The 16606-nt window shown below is 39.9% G+C and overlaps 1 protein-coding gene across 1 annotated transcript in view; it reads right to left on the bottom strand.

The window, feature by feature from the left end:
• Positions 1-16606, bottom strand: part of LOC111569704 (calsyntenin-2) — a 345816-nt gene that overhangs the window by 18994 nt on the left and 310216 nt on the right. Inside the window, exons 11-12 of the mRNA XM_023272001.3 lie at positions 16215-16363; positions 4591-4802 (exon numbers count right to left, since the gene is read on the bottom strand). Of these exons, the coding sequence (XP_023127769.1) occupies positions 4591-4802; positions 16215-16363 (361 nt within the window). The remainder of the gene's footprint in view (positions 1-4590; positions 4803-16214; positions 16364-16606) is intronic.

Here is a 16606-nt window from a genome sequence, read left to right as displayed (position 1 = left end):
AATTACATTATAATGATGGAATTACGAATTGGTCTTATTCATCTGACAGACTGAAAAAACAGTCAATAAATATGAATTATTTTATGAATGCAAACAAACTCAAACAAACTACTTGCTAAAATTTAATGAGAAATTCAGATTTCTTTAAACGAAATACAACTTTACTTTTACAAACATGATGTTACAATTAGTGACAATAACTACATTGTGCTTAAATTCCCCTTGTTTATTTTTCCCTGTGTGTTTTTCATCACATAATCAGTGCATATGAAGGATTCATTGTTTAAAAAAAAAAAAAAAAAAAAAGTAACTCAAAGTTGTATATAGAGCAGTTGAATCAGCTCCATCTTCACCAGATACACTACCAGTCAAATGTTTGGACACACCTTCTCATTCAGTGATTTTTATTTAATTATTGTGTACATTGTAGATTAATGCTGAAGACATCAAAAGTATAAAAGAATACAGACGGAATAATGTTGTAAACAAAAAAGTGTTAATCTTCAGTATTAATCTACAATGTAGAATATAATACAAAGAAATAAAAAGCACTGAATGAGAAGGTTTGTCCATACTTTTGACTGGTTGTGTACATCATTAAAATGCTTTTTAAAAAAATCAATTACAAGAGTGCAATACTACAATACATTTTACTGTATAACTAAATCTGAAAGGAGCTATTCTTCTGTATGGTTAGTAAATTTTGCCAAAATGACCTCTGTACTTTCAAGCATTGTGACATAAGAGCTAAACTTTTCAACTTTCTACTTGGTGTCTGGGAAAGTTTTCTAAATATTAGTGTCAGAATTGCTTTAATAGTCTTCACAGGGAGATTGCTTTGTAAATTGCTGATCAAATATCAGACAGTTGTACAATTTTACATAGACATAAAGGATATAATACAATGCAAAACTATGAGAAAACACTGAGATGCAGCCTTTAGAGTCTCGTGGTAACGGAGTGGATTGCGTTACACTTGGCTGATGTGTATGATAACTCCCTGAGTGTGTGGTGTAGACAGCTACCAGTTGAATATGTGGGCTGCACACACAGCTGCAGCGCTGCAACACATTCATGGCCTGCGTGTGTCCTGTAATGTGTAGCGACATATTCTCCTCCTCCCTCTGATGCTCCGTGTTGAGTTCATACGTCTGAAATATGCAGGGCTCGGCTCAAAATATTCAGGGAAAGGGATCAATTGCGGCCCCAAGTACCTACAAGAAGGACCCAAAATTTTGGCACCATGCTCACAGCGGTCGTGTTCACTGATGTTGTTGACATGATCACAAACTAGGTGCAGCAGGTTTTCTGTGAAAGATACATCCAGTGTGTTTCGGAGCTGGTTTAACAGGAAGCCGTTACCGCTTTTTGGGGGAATTTGTTAATTTCCAATGTTGGTGGGGCAGATTTCAGTTATGTGTATGGGTGTGTGTCTTTCAAAAGAACCTGGCTATGGTCTAATTTATTCATTTCACCTTCATCCTCCTCCTGATCTAACAGTGGGGTTGATGTAATGGAAAAGTTGCTTTGTGTCCTCAGCATAACCTCTGTTCCAGTTAGCCTTAGTATAACCTCTCAGCGTAACCTTTACTCAAGTTAACTTTTGAGCTCATATGTCTTACTTCTAGGTACAGATTTTGTTTTCTTTCAGTCAGCATGAATCCAGATGTAGCGGTTTCACATCAACCGCCACTAAAGCAGGAACTTCACCAGACATGTAAAACCACAAGCTCAGTCTCGATACAAAGAACTGTGTAGGTGACAAAGTATTAACGTATTAAGTGTAACTTTGCCAGCAACAGCAGAGGTTAACGTCAGCCACATTGTTTTTTAGAGAACTTCTGTACTCTGTATTGGACGGAGAACCTCAGCCTGTGACCTATGTGTTTAACTTTCTCCCTCTTGCTGCAAGATAATACATTACTTAAAGACAGAGCCAATCTGATTGAAGCTTTTATTTCTCACCTCGAGCTTTAAACAGAAAATTCCACAACAGTGAAGGAGATGTGGGTGGAGGCCAACAGTTTGATAAAGCTTTCTATTGTGGAACCAAATTTGCTAAGCAATGACCAGTTTTGATCTAGTCAAATCTAAAGAACTTGAATTAAACCCTTTTTGCATCACTTCATGTGTTCTACACTGCCCAGCCAAAAAAAAAAAAGTTGCACACTCTAATATTTTATTGGACCACCTTTAGCTCTAAGAACGGCGTACTTCACCATGGCATCATTTTTATACACTTCTGCAATATCACAGCAGTTATTTCTGTCCAGAGTTGCATTAATTTTCTACCAAGATCTTATATTGATGATGGGAGAGTCGGACCGCTGTGCAGTCTTCTCCAGAACATCCCAAATATTCTCAATGGGGCTGAGGTTTGGACTCTGTGGAGGACAATCCACACGTGAAAATGATGTCTCATGCTCCCTGATCCACTCATTCACAATATGAGCCCCATGAATCCTGGTATTGTCATCTTGAAATATGCCCATGTCATCAGAGAAGAATAACTCCATCAATAGAAAGACCTGGTCATTCAGTATATTCAGCATATTCAGGTAGTCAGCTGACCTCATTCATTACTGAACCTGACCAACCCCAGATCATAACTCTAACCCCCACAAGCTTGTAGGCACTAGCCATGATGAGTGCATCACTTCATCTGCCTCTCTTCTTACCCTGATGTGGCCATCACTTTAGAACAGGGCAAATCTGGACTCACCAGACCACATGACCGACCACAATTTTTCCTCAAAGATGATGGTTCACCACTGTCCTTCACTTAGGCATGTCTACATCTTCTAGCTCACAGTACCCTAGCAGAGCTCAGTAGAGGAGGCCTGTGAGCGCAAGAAGCTGAGATATATGGAGCTTGCAGCCAAAGCAAAACAGCTGGAAGGTCAGTGTCCGACCAGTCGAAGTAGGCTGCAGAGGTGTAGCCACCTCGACATCCAGGCTTCTCCGGGAGATGGGAGTATGTGGGAAGGCCCACCAGCAAGCGATCAAGGACCTCTCCAGAGCTGCTGAAAAGGGAAGTCAGTGGCTGTGGATGAAGAGCAAGGACTCCACCTGGGCCTTCAAGGGAGTAGATGGCATCTAGGGGGTGAACCTGGGATGCTGGGATTCACTGCTGAACTGCCCGGAGGTGTCGTGGGCCTATCAGCGAAACACCAAAGAAGGAGGGGGCCCACTTGATAACCCAGAGGATACCCTCACTCACTGTTGATACCACAGAGTCGTAGGTGTCTCATGTATGCAAGAAGGGATATCAACATCTAGTCCTACACAACAAATCCAGGTTTTAATAAAACCAATTTTAGTAGTTTCAGAAATCTCCTTAATTGTTTTCTTTGCTTGAAGCAGGTCAATAATTTCACCCTTCTAAAACAGATGAACATCCTTTCCATGACCACAGGATATGTCTTACAACATTGTTGTTTAAGGAATGAGAAACTCTTCACAGCATCAGCTAGGGTTAAATAAGTTGTTGCAGCTGAAACATATTCATCACTGCAGTGATTATCCAATGGAAGGATCTTACCTTATTTTTCTTAACTTATTTGCTTAGTTAAATACAAGTGGCGATTATATTTTGGGCAGGCAGTGTATTTTCCTCTGACATACAATCAGTTCCACTTACAGAAGCTAAAGATGTTTTAACTTCCATTTGACTATTTGAAAGCATGACTTGTAAGAGTTAGGAATAGCAAGTAAAGGATCTGAATCTTCAACCTCCGCTCCAGCCACACAATGGAAGAGTGAGTAAATATATTTGCACTTCTGAAGAGCTACTTGTGAGTCAAATGAACTTACAAAGGGCTTCTTTATTGCCGTTTTCTTAACCTTTACTCCCACCAAGTAGGAGAATTTGCCAGAGCGAGAGCAAAGGCACAACTTTTGTTTTCTTGAGTTCACAGTGAGTGCAAATACAGATGAAAGACGTGCTCGCTGCTGCTTATTTACAGTCTCATGAGGCATTATGAAATGTTCAGCTTTCTCTGAAGGTTTGTTTTGTGAGACAGTTGGCACTGAATAGGCTATGGGACTTCATGAATGAGTGATCACATTGTGAATTTGAAAAAAAAACAAACACTGAAATATTTAGCTGGGACAGATTTCCACCAGCAGGAAGGTGGGTGTGCATCTCCTACTTTGTGAGGTATAGTCAGACTTATGTTTTATGATGTATGAGTTTATCACTGGGAAAGGACCCTGTACGAGTAAATTATGTACATTTATGTATTACTTTCTACCACCTGTGCCTTTGAAAGCAGAGCGAGTGAACAAAATGGAGCTTTTAACAAAACAGGGCTTATCAGACACAAAAATGTGAGAAAATCTAGATACTGATTTTTAATTTTCCCCTCAATATGAAATGATCTAACTTCTCCTGTACTACAGTCAATACCGATGCTGAGTCAAGGTGCATATGAAAGAAGAGAGGGACTTACACCAGCACACTTGGGTAATGCAGCAATAAGATTCTGACCCCTCCCTGGCTTCCCACCCGCTGCCATTTGTGTTTGATTGGATTGTTTTTGCAGTAATCTTGACGTTGTTAGTATCATATAAACATGTGACAGTCCTTACCCGTATGATGTACGGTGGTCTCTGCCCTGGTGACTGTGCTGATGATGTGGAGGTCCTGGAACAGAACAATTCCTCCAGGTGCTCTGAAGTCGGAGACCGGATGGCTCAGTCTCTCCACACCACTGATGGTGATCCTGGGCTCGCTGGGCTGCAGCACCATCACCACTGCATCGATGTCAGGTATGGTGATACAGGTGTCCTCACCAAAACACCTGGACAGAGAGAGGTGAAGAAAGGCAGCAGAGTGAGAGGTGGGTGACAGACTTTAAATTTGAGGCTCTCTCATGACTCTCTAGTGCATTGGTGTCAAACATACAGCCAAAACCAGCCCGCCAGAAGGTCCAATCTGGCCCGCTGGATGACTTTGCAAAGCTTAAAAATTACGGAGATGACATTTACTGAAATTTTTCAATAGTTCATTTAAACACAAGACACTTGTGGGGCAAACAAGAAAGATGCACACTCAATGAAGGACCTAGAATCCCTGACCCATCACTATACACACCAGTGAGCAGTGATTCCTAACTCATCTCTGGGGGTCATCAGGTGGAAACCTCCCTTCAACGGTGTTTCGCCTATTTAGTCCCACAACACCTCCAGGAGGCTAGGCGGTGAACTCTGGCATTCCAGATTCACCCCCTTAGTGCCAGTTCACACTGCTCCAACACAATCCAAACAGCACTGCCACATTCAACTGACCCAGGCCTGTTTAAGAGATGCTCCAGGTAGTGACCAGTGCTGATGCAACCAGTGAGCTAGTGCAAGATGCTGAATACCTAGTGCCAACTGCTAAAAAGTGACAAAGAAACTATACATATAGACTCTCCAAACCTGCTAGTGCTAACTCTAAATGCTAATGCTTACCTTCTTCCGTAATAGTGTAGTTTGTGTGGTGAGTTGGTTCAGGTGGTCAGGATTACTACATAGATGTTGAAATGAATGTAAATTTAAAATAATTTCTAGATCTTGACAACTTCTTTTGATCATAAAGTAAAATACTAGATTGTTCAGTTCCAGATACTCTGTGATCTGCAAGTTGTGATGTGTACATGGTAAACTGAGGCATAATATTGTTGAAATTTCACTTATTGTTCTTGAGAAACTTCAGGTTGTTCACAATGTTTTGTAAAAGGATAGTTCATTAAATGTGAACATTTTCCGAATGCTACTTTTTTGCAGGGAAAACTTTGGAGTTGTTTTCATTTATAGGTTCATATTCTCAGATTTTACTGGTTGGGACCACTTGAGATCAAATTGGCTCGCAGTGGCCCCTGAACTAAAATGAGTTTGAGACCTCTGCTCTAGTCTAATGAGCAGCATTAGAAGTTGAAGACGCATCATTGTACACTGGTGTTCAAAGAAAGTGCACTGACTCTTAAATAACCTAATTATATTGCAATATTTCTTATAGAAGGCATGAGATATTACTGAAGTGTTGGTGATCAGTTGGTATCAGTGGTTACTTGCAGCTATATGAGCACAGTCTGCAAGGGGAGCAGTCATTACTTGCTTGTGTAAACATGACCCCCGGTGGGTGAACTTTTTATTTGGTTTTGCAAATAAAATGATAAAGGGAAGCAACATAAGGGCTAACATTTGAACCATAAATATAGTGTTTACCAAAAACTACTAATTTTCATAGAAATTTAGTTAATAGTCAAGTCGAGGTATACTTTGTGCAAATGAGCGGCTGTCACACCTCTGGAAAATCTTAAACTTTTCTGATTTAAAATGAAAACCAATTTTGTAACTGCACAGCGTATTTCTCACCTCTAATGTTTCAGGAAACACATTCTGTTGGGAATCTTTGCTCATATTTCATAAACAGTTCAGACATGTCGGTCTGCTATACAATCCACAGGCCCACAAGCATTTGTTGAATCAGGTGCAGCTAGTGTCTGTAGGATTCCCGTTAAAGGGCACCGGTAAGTCATCTATCATGACACTGCCTAGTCTTACACCCATTCAGCACCCAGTGTTGGACAGTGGTGTGATCCCTAATGTCTAAAAAAAAAAAAAAAAAAAAACTGCTAAAAAAAAATAGCAATAGTGCTGATACATTTTCACTTGTAATGTTTTCTGATCTGTTAATGAGTTTAAATTAGTTCAGTTTTATGTGCATAGCTGCAGTTCACAGTTTATGTCGTCTCAGGTCACTTCACATACTCAGGTCAAGACCTTGTGATATATTATACAGGGAAACTTGCTAAATCCAGCAATTCCCTTTTTATGTTCTTGTCTGTAATTACACCCAGATAAAATCAGCCACATTACCGTGACGTTGACCTCTCTATAAATGTTATACACACTGTCTCTCCCATGTACAAGTTGCCCTTCAGGAGTGTGTGACAATGTTGTCTTGTGGCTTTCTTGATTTTCATCTTTTGACTAATTTCACTCTGGCTGAACCCTGTTTAATGAGCAGGAGGTTATGTACATATGAGGACCATATATTGCACCAAAGGATGACATACAGGTGCTTGAGGACGTTTTTAAAATGACTCACAAGCTGTTGCATACCTTTGCAGGATAAGAATGTAAAACTGCAGAACATTACGGCAGCTAATAAAGCTTATCAACAGAAACAGAACCTCTTAGCTGCACTAAAACTGCAGCTGTCAAGTCCAAATCCAGACCACAGTGTGTGCAGTTACTCTGGGGGGTAAATCGCTCTGTCATGTTTGGGTAGCAGATGCAGAGCTGCAGCAGTGTTCCTGCTGTGTTTTCATATGTGCATGTCTGCCTCCCTGCTTGTATGTCAGCGTGCAGTAGCATGTGTTTAAATGCACAGCATCCACTGGCAACCCTGAGTGGACGGACACAGGTCTGCTCTCTAGGACTCTGGTTAGCCAGCTGTGAGCTCACACCACAGCCACACCACGAAAGCGTTATCCAGCACTCACTCACACACACACACACACACACACACACACACACACACACACACACACACACACACACACACACACACACACACACACACACACACACACACACACACACACACACACACACACACACGGATCTGGCATATTCACACAAATGAGTGCAGACATCTGATGCACAACCTCCTCTGATGTATTGGTTGATACACAAATACACACAGAGTAAAGACTGCAGATCACACATCAACCAAATGGAAACCATGACATATTTAAATGAGAAAAGGACAAAGCTGGGCGGAGGAAGGGAGGGCTGAACTGAGCGTGGCGATGGTGGAACCTGGGAGGTAGAAGCAGTGAAAGCTGAACAAATGAGCCAGATTTTTGGTTTTACATTTCACTAAAGGCCTTTCAAGCACGCAAACATCTATCAGTGGGAGAGACATCAATGCCTTCTTTCTTTACTGTGACTCTGTAACCAGCTACAAAATCATAGCAGGCTTCTTTTTTCCCCCCTAGATTGGAAAGCCGCGCTATAAGATTTTCAGTGCTTATGCATCCTGTATTTTCTCACCTACATTTTGATGTAAATTATGCTGCAATGCATAAATCCATTTGATGAATCTCCATATGTTTTCCCATCTCTCGCTGGCAGGTTGGGTTTGAATTTTTATGAAGAGCTTTAGAAAAACTGAAAGGAGATGGCAAAACATCAAAAAAATTTTAGAAGTTTGAAGTTTTCTATGAAGTATTTGCTTAGCGAAGATGATTACACTCATTGTCTCATGATGCCTTTTGATGGGTTTTTAAGCATATGTGAGATAACAGTCAGTTAAGGTTTCTGATTCACTTCAGTGCCAGATCTGCATTCAAAAGTAGTTATTCCATTGCAGGAACTATCAATCATAACATCAAAACCATTGACAGGTAAATTAAATAATATAAGTGGAGCTGATGTGTTGGAAGCTGGAAAAATGGGAAGCATCTCAGTGGCTTTGACAAGAGAGAATTTGTGGTGATGTTCCTGGTAGGCAGTGGTTAATACCGACCAAAAGTGCTTCCAGAAAGGACAATGACGTGGATCTTATCATCTACTTTAACACTGGTGCAGACCACATAAACCTCTGCATGGCAATAGTATTGCATGATGACAGTGGACACTTCCAGCAGGATATTGTGCCCTGCCGCACTGCAAACTAGGAATGTTCTAATCCAAAGATGTGGATAGGGCATTTTTTTTTACTCAATAGTATTGACACAAACCTAAGCCCAGTGTCTTAAAAAAAACCAAAAAAAAAAAAAACATTTATTTTTTGGCCTTTTTATAGGGCAGTGGAGAGAGAGACGGGAAACATGGGTAGAAGAGTGTTGGAATAACATGCAGTAAGTGGCCATGGGCTGTATTCAAACCCATGACCGCTGCATCGGGGACTATAGTCCCTGTTTATGGGTCACCCACTCAACCAGCTGAGCTATCTGGACGGCCTTTAATATTTTTTTTATGTCCGCTATCACAAAGATGTCATGAGGGAAGAGCCATATTTGTGGCAGATGCAGGTTTTAAATATTTTTTGTATTAAATACAGCATTATCAATCGAATGTTGATTAATTGATAACATAAACTGAGCACAGCGGATATTTGTCTTGATAATGCTGTTTTAGTTAATGGACACATAACTGGCACAAGGGCCAATTACATGCCACTAGGATACCGTAACAGTGTCCTTATCGATCCTGGCTTGTTTTAAACACAGAAGCTCTGGACGGCGGTCATTAAGCACCACAGAAGTCTTTGTCATAATGGCCAGTTGCTAACTAAACCCCAACAATGCTCTGTGTTTGCCAACATGGAACTGCCCCAGTCTTAAACAACCACCTTGTGGCACAACAAGGTACTACAGCTAATCTACAATACTTGAAGTATGCATTATCTAGGAAGATGGCATCGGATCGAGTGTTATATCACTTGGATTTGACCAGGACAACCCTACTGCGAACACTGTTTGATGATTGGATTGAGGAACACAACAAAGAGTTCAAGGTGTTGACTTAGCTTCCAAACTCAAGCAGCAGTATGATCTGAATCTGTGGGATGTGTTGGACAAACAAGTCCTATCCATGGAGGCCCTATCTCACAACTTCCAGGACATAAAGGATCTGCTGCTAACATCTTGGTGCCTGATACCAGAGGATACGTGTCTTGGTGGATCAGAGCTGTTTTGATAGGTGGTTTTAATTTTGTGTCAGACCAGTGTACAATTCACGGTCAGATTTTAGACATTTAAATAAACGGGGCAGCAAATATTTAACTATAAGGAGCCACTGTGGAAACACTTGTTGCATGTCAGTACTCTGCAAACTTATTTTTACAAACATCATACAATGGGACCATCCTCAGACCTGGGTCACTTAGTAAAACAAAGATAAGAAAGTATGATTTACACCCTGAGATAAAAATGATAGCATGATATGAAACCAGAAGGCTATGAGGTTAATGAAAATTGCTTTAGGCTACTAATTTGAATGTAGGGCCTAATGCAGGATGTTCAATGTTGAACACCTTTACACCTGCATCTTTACAAAGGGTAGATAAAAAAAACCCCTCAACGTCAGGACATCCCTAAATGGCAGCCTGACACTGATTACACCTTCACCTGAGGACAGAAATGTGACTCGGAAATGGAAGCCTGGTTAATTTTACAGAAATATAAATAACTAGATTTAATTTGTTCTATATGATATCCTTGGTATAATTAAAACTAACAGGAAGAAGGGCATTAGTGTGCATGTAGAAGTACCAATTAACATCATGTGGAGGTTATAAATTATTCATTAATTCGAAATATTAAATATAATGAAAAGGGCAAACTGTACATTTGGCCTATGTACCACTGTTGCTGGATGTCTGTGTGTTTTGGTCTTCAGATATCATAAGATTATAGAGACAAGTTCTCAAAAAACTGGAATCCAGTGCTAAATTTAACTCAGCTGAAGGAAAAACAACAAATTCCCATTTCATTTCTTAGAATATAAAAAAAGAGAAAAGAATCTCTGAAACTTGGCCTGACTGGAGGATAAAACCTAACTAATGTCTCTAATCCGCCACAGTCATTTGTCTGAGGCCACGGTTTAGGACAAAAACAAGTTTCAGGGCATCATGTAATCTCTGCTTTTCTTTCCTGTGGCGCCGGCCGCTGGTGTGTGTGTCTGTTCATAGTGCGGGCACTAAGCCATTGTTGTGAGCAGTGGGAGATACAAACTCAGTGATGTGGGGAGACGGCTGCTGCGTGGGCCTGCCCAGCTTGGAGAAAAAAAAAAACAAAAACCTGGAGCCAGTCCAAGTTAATTATAAAGAAATATGACAAGGGAGCCTAAAAGGGCCGTTGCAAAGATTAGCACTGCTTGCTTTTATTTTCCCGATGCCTGAAGTAATTGCAGTTATTAGGTGTCGGCACGAAACTAATTTAATTGCATTTGGAGGAATTAATTAAGATCTGCGTTTATTTGTGAGGAGTGATACTGTCCGCTGCAGCCGGGGGAGTGTTTTCAACATGGGCTGATGTGTTCTGGTGGAAGGCTGTGTTTCAGGCTCTCAGTGTTACTGAGTCCGCTGAGGAGAATCTTTTTCTGCTGGAGTCTCCTCTGGATGGGATACTAAAACTAAACTCACTATAGCTGACACACTGACATAGCCATGGCAACAGGCAGACCATTCAGCAGCCTCAAATCAATAGACGTTTAGTAAGAATTAAAGGTGATTTGCAAACCTCTCTACATTTCTCATGTAGTCAGTGCATATGTGCTTCTATTGGATTAAAATCGCTCTCAAAAATAAAAGGTCTGACGTTTATCTTAGCAAAGAATAAACAAGTCAATCCAGAACTGGAGGACATTTTATGTCCCACCCATCAAATTTCAAATAATCCATGTACGAAATGCAAAAACATGCAGTTGTTGTGTAAATGTAATTGTCCTGAGACCAAATCCAAAAAAAAAAAAAAAAAAAAAAAAAAAGGAGAGAAGAATGTTTGAAAATATTTTTAAAATACCAAATAAGTCTGGAGTTCACCCTAAAATGCCATTTTTCTCTTGTCCCTCCCCCCTGATGACCAAACTGAATCTCAAATAGAGCAGCTAAAATGAAATTTAAATCTCCTATTTTTGGTATTCTTTTGGTATTTTTTTTAAGTGGGAAAAACTTTAATCAATATAATATTTTAAATAATTATAATGCATGAAGCTTGTGCCCTGCAACATCCCTGTTAGCGTAACCTTTTTAGCTGGTAGAAGAAGAAGAAAACAGTGAATCACATGAAATGCTGGAATTAACATCATCAAACAGTTTTCCAAAAGAATGGGTAGAGCAAAGCTATGTCCTCTCTTCTATTTTTCATATTTTCATAAGATTGTCAGTCTCACTCTACCTCATATTATCAGGATCAGACTAATTCTTTTTACTGTTTTCCATCAGTCAGTTTGTCCTCTTGCTCAGCAGTAACAGCAGCTGAATATCTAACTTCTACTGCTGAGAAAAAAGCTAACATTAGCATGGATTAGTAACCCTGTTACTGTGATTAGAGTAGGGATAGCAAACAACAAATAAAACATGGAATAAAAACTGCACCACTGATGTGTAAGCTGAGCCAATCAAGCCTTTGATAGTTTATTACCTATTATTTATCAATATGTAGCAGACAATTGTAAAAGAGAAATTCTATTTTTCAAAAATTTTGAAGCCCAAATGTCCTCCATTTCTGGAATGACGCAAACATAATGCAGACTGAATCTTTTAAAATGTGTACAATTAAAACTGTGTATTGTTACAAGTATTAGCAAGATAAGATGAGATAGAATTTTTTTTTCCAAGGAAAGAAATTCTTTTGCCAGGTATTGCTCAGAAAAAAATTACATAACATGGCAATAAATCTAGTTGCTAATAGAAAATCAGTAAGGTGTAAGTACAACACATCAGTAATAGTAAAAATAAGTCAGATAAAATAAGACTAGGAATAGAAGTAAGAAGTAATAATGCCATTGATACTGAAATGAGAATCTGTACACTTGCATATGTCAAGTGGCCATACGTTTCACTCTCTCATCTCTCAGTTTTATCTCTGCAATTGCAATAGAACTTAATAATTACCCGTTTTTTTTAGAGGCAGCAAGCACAGTATGTTATGTATTGGGGGGCCTCACTGACGGACAGCAGATTTCACATTAAATCAATAACATTCAATCTAAAAATCCACCAAATATCTGACAGCCAAGACAACTAAAAGACAGCAGAGGAGTAAAACATTAAGGATGGATCAGTTTCATGAATAGTCCCTACTGACCTTTAATGACTCCGACATTTCTTTGTTTGTCCTGTTATTTCTCTTCACATCCGATTGCTATTCCTGGATTTAGCAATCACAAATACAAACTGCAGTCCTGGCTTGGATTATCTTATTCGATAGACTTACAGTAGGGTTGCATCCTGATTAGTTCGCACAGCGTAATGCACAGATGGGCACACATGTCCAAGATATCAGATTAAAAGACCATCTTTGCAGCAAAGTGTTGCAGCATCTGTTTCAGCGGGAAACATTTCAAGCGCTCTGGTGCTGAAATCACCAGTGTTGACGAGGTTGTTAAAAACATATTTAGAACTATTTGCATTCTTCAGAAATGGTCACTAAACCAGCTGAATTTTTGATAGATAGATAGATAGATAGATAGATAGATAGATAGATAGATAGATAGATAGATAGATAGATAGATAGATAGATAGATAGATAGATAGATAGATAGATAGATAGATAGATAGATAGATAGATAGATAGATAGATAGATAGATAGAGCCAATTTGAGAGCAATTCCGGCAGGTTAATAATAATAATAATAATAATAATAATAATAATAATAATAATAATAATAATAATCTAAAAAGGCTTAATTGCAATAATTATAATTCTGTTAAAGTTAATAAATTATACAAATTATGTTTGTTTGTGTTTTCATAAACTGCAATGGAAATGAGTCCCTTCTTTACCCATTCACGCTTATAAAACAGGAAATATAGGTTCTGGACACGAATCACTCATCATTTTGTGTCATCATAGACGTCTAAAATGTCCTTTGGCTGCAGTTCTAATTAGGAATTCTACTCCATCAAGGTACTTTTGCATATATCGCATGTTTCATTTAAAAGTTTGGACTTTTGGGCGCTCAATGTCTCCTACTTTACTGAAATGTCTGTTTTCAGCATCCTGTACCTTGACAGGAGGCTTCAAGTCTCCATATCACACTTTCCGAGTTGCGTGATTTCCTATTAAAGTAGCTGTTTTGTCACAATTCACATCCATGAGTTGAACCTTCCCTCATCAGCAGATGAGTCAAATTTTCACACTTCACAGTGAAGCTCAAGCAACCGAGTAAAATAACAAGAAAGCTTTTTCACAGCAGAAAGCAAAGGTTTAATTACTACCACCAGCAATGATTACATTCTGTGTGGGCACCAAAGTTCAGGGTGCTGGTTGAAGTGGCACATTGTGACTCACTGAAAAGACTCAGTGAGATAAATGAATGAAACTGAGCCGTTGTTGAAGGCTGCATTTACATAGACTTTAGTATGTGGTTGATTGGATTTTTGAAGTGTCGCGTGTTACCAGGATACTGTTGAATGTACATATACATCTTTTCCCAGTTTCTGACCATTGTGGCTGCTTGCTTCAGTCAAGTGATGAGCAGAAACACAAATGAGGTGTTGTTTTCCTTTTCCCATAACTGCCCAGTTTGTACAACACAATGTTGTTTCTTCTGGTCTCATTAATGGTCCACACAGCCAGTAATAGAAAGCTCTACTCATGCAGAAGTTTACTCTCCGCTCGGATTAACTGTACTCCAATAATGATAACTTTATCCCACCAGCTACAACAGCATATCTTCATCTATCGCTTCCTCCTCCTACACAGTGGCAATGTCAATATTTCTTGAGGGCCTCATCTCATATTGCTGGCAGTAAGCTGAATAGGTCAAATTCAACGCAACACAATGCATTTAATATTACTCAGCCCATTATACGCCAGAGCGGCATCTCAGGAATCTGCAATCACAGCACACAGCAACCAGAATACTACTATTTATCATGCATATGCAGATATGAATAACAAGATTTCTCTTTGCCATAGCCTGAAAATGATCAAAACCAGGATAAACCTCTAAACCAGTACACTGCAGTGCATTTAAATGCAAGTGCTCAGTGTGATTTGGGACACTTTGTCCAGCACAAAACCCCAGAACATCCAGTGTCCACGCACACAGGTGTTCTCTGTGTAATGTAACCCTCTCAGCCTGATCAAAACAGTTGTTCAGGTATGCACATTTTCAGCTGAAATGGTAGTTGTATGAAAAGGAATGGACAAGAGGATAAGAGAGTTTACAAAAGCACAGAAAAAAGTTTATGGTATAGATGTAGTTTCAAATTTGGACTTTTCGGGACTGTGCATACATTTGTGTACATTGATTCCATCAGCATTATGTCTAAACCACACTCCATGAGAAAAATGGAATAAATTTGTCCCAAGGAGCAGGAGGATCAGCAAGCGTTGCTGTTAAGAATTAGCGCTGTTTGCTTAATTATTTTTTCAACGCCTGCAGTAATTGCAGTTGTTAGGCATCAGCAAGAAAGAAGTTTAATTGCATCGCCAGGAAATATTTAGCATCGCCTTTTATTTGTGCAAAGCGATACTGTCCGCAAAAGAGGGGAGTTTTTCCAACAGTTGCAGTTATGTTCTGGCAGGAGGCCAAGTTTCAGGCTGTGAGCTGGATTCAAGCTGAAAGCTTAAATACACTTTATCAGTGAGTCTCTACACGTGGTTTTGAACGGACGCCCTTTCTCAGGTTAGCCGCACATATCTGCAAGTAGTGCTCAACACTTTTATACACGCTCATGCACACAGCTGGCAACTACCCGACCAGTCAGCAGTCTGCAACAAAAACTTAAACAACATTTAGCAATGATGCAAGCTTAGCCGTCATTAGCATAATGTATTCCTTGATAATCGCTGTGCCTCCAGCTACGACGACTCTCCTTCATCACTAGCAGCTTGTGCAGCACACACACCAGTACGCTCACATGCGCTTCTGCCTTGTTAGTTGAAGTTCCTGGGCCCACGGCCGTGCGTCGAACCCAACAGGAGGGCGGAGAGTGAAACCCCACGGCTGTGCTGAAGGGGTCTACATATATTTAAAACAATCATGAATTTTAATGATAATCCACCAAGGGAGTCTGTTTTACCAGTCAGTCTCTCTCTCACTCTCACATACACTCCCTCTCTTTTTTTCTGCATCTCTCTTTTACTTGATTCCTCTGGCAAAACCCAGCCAGAATTATTAATGCATGACATGAAAATGTAAAAACTAGCCCCCGGTGGTGACAGTGAACCGAAAATGGTGTATTAAAGGAAAGGGGAAGTGACAGCAAGGGAAAGGAGAAACAGAGACAGAAGAGTGAGTGAAGAAGGTGCGGGGATCAATGTGTGAAATGGGAATTATATGTCAGTCAGTCTGTGATGTTTGCTGTGTTGTCTTAACACTTAACAGTAGGGTTGAGGTGGGATAACACTCCTTATATCTGAGAGGAGATGTACGAAGAAACAGCAATGGTATGAGACGACTACAGGAAATTAAAAAGAAAGGAGACAGGAAAAAAGTTGAAATAAAAGAATACTGTAACAGGAGGAGGGAAGTGTACTCACTGGACGGCAGTGGAGATATGCAGGCGTCGGATGCCTGGTGTGGGAAACTGGCGAGAGTTTATGTAGGAAACTTTCCTCACAGCGGCGTTCATGTTCTCCAAGTCCTCTCCCTCCATTACCAGAATGGACTGAGCTGGGTTAAAGTGGAACTAAGGAGGGAGAAAACAAAGTGCAATACATGACAAATTGTTAACAGGAACACACCCTTTTATAGCTGCACGCAATCAGGGCTAATTGAGGGGGTTGTGGGGCAAAAATGAGCTGCTGGGCCTCCTGTTCCTCCCACTCTCATACAATCCAGTTTTCTATGCTTTAGTACCACCTGCCTCAGGATTTTCTGTGTGGTAATGTGATTAAACTTTAACTCAATTTCAAGTCATAGCCTCGAGATA

This window comes from Amphiprion ocellaris, chromosome 7 (assembly GCF_022539595.1).
Source record: "Amphiprion ocellaris isolate individual 3 ecotype Okinawa chromosome 7, ASM2253959v1, whole genome shotgun sequence".
In the NCBI taxonomy this organism is placed as follows: domain Eukaryota; kingdom Metazoa; phylum Chordata; class Actinopteri; family Pomacentridae; genus Amphiprion; species Amphiprion ocellaris.
The sequence above is the reverse complement of the archived record's forward strand: the minus strand, read 5'-3'. Positions and strand labels throughout refer to the sequence as shown.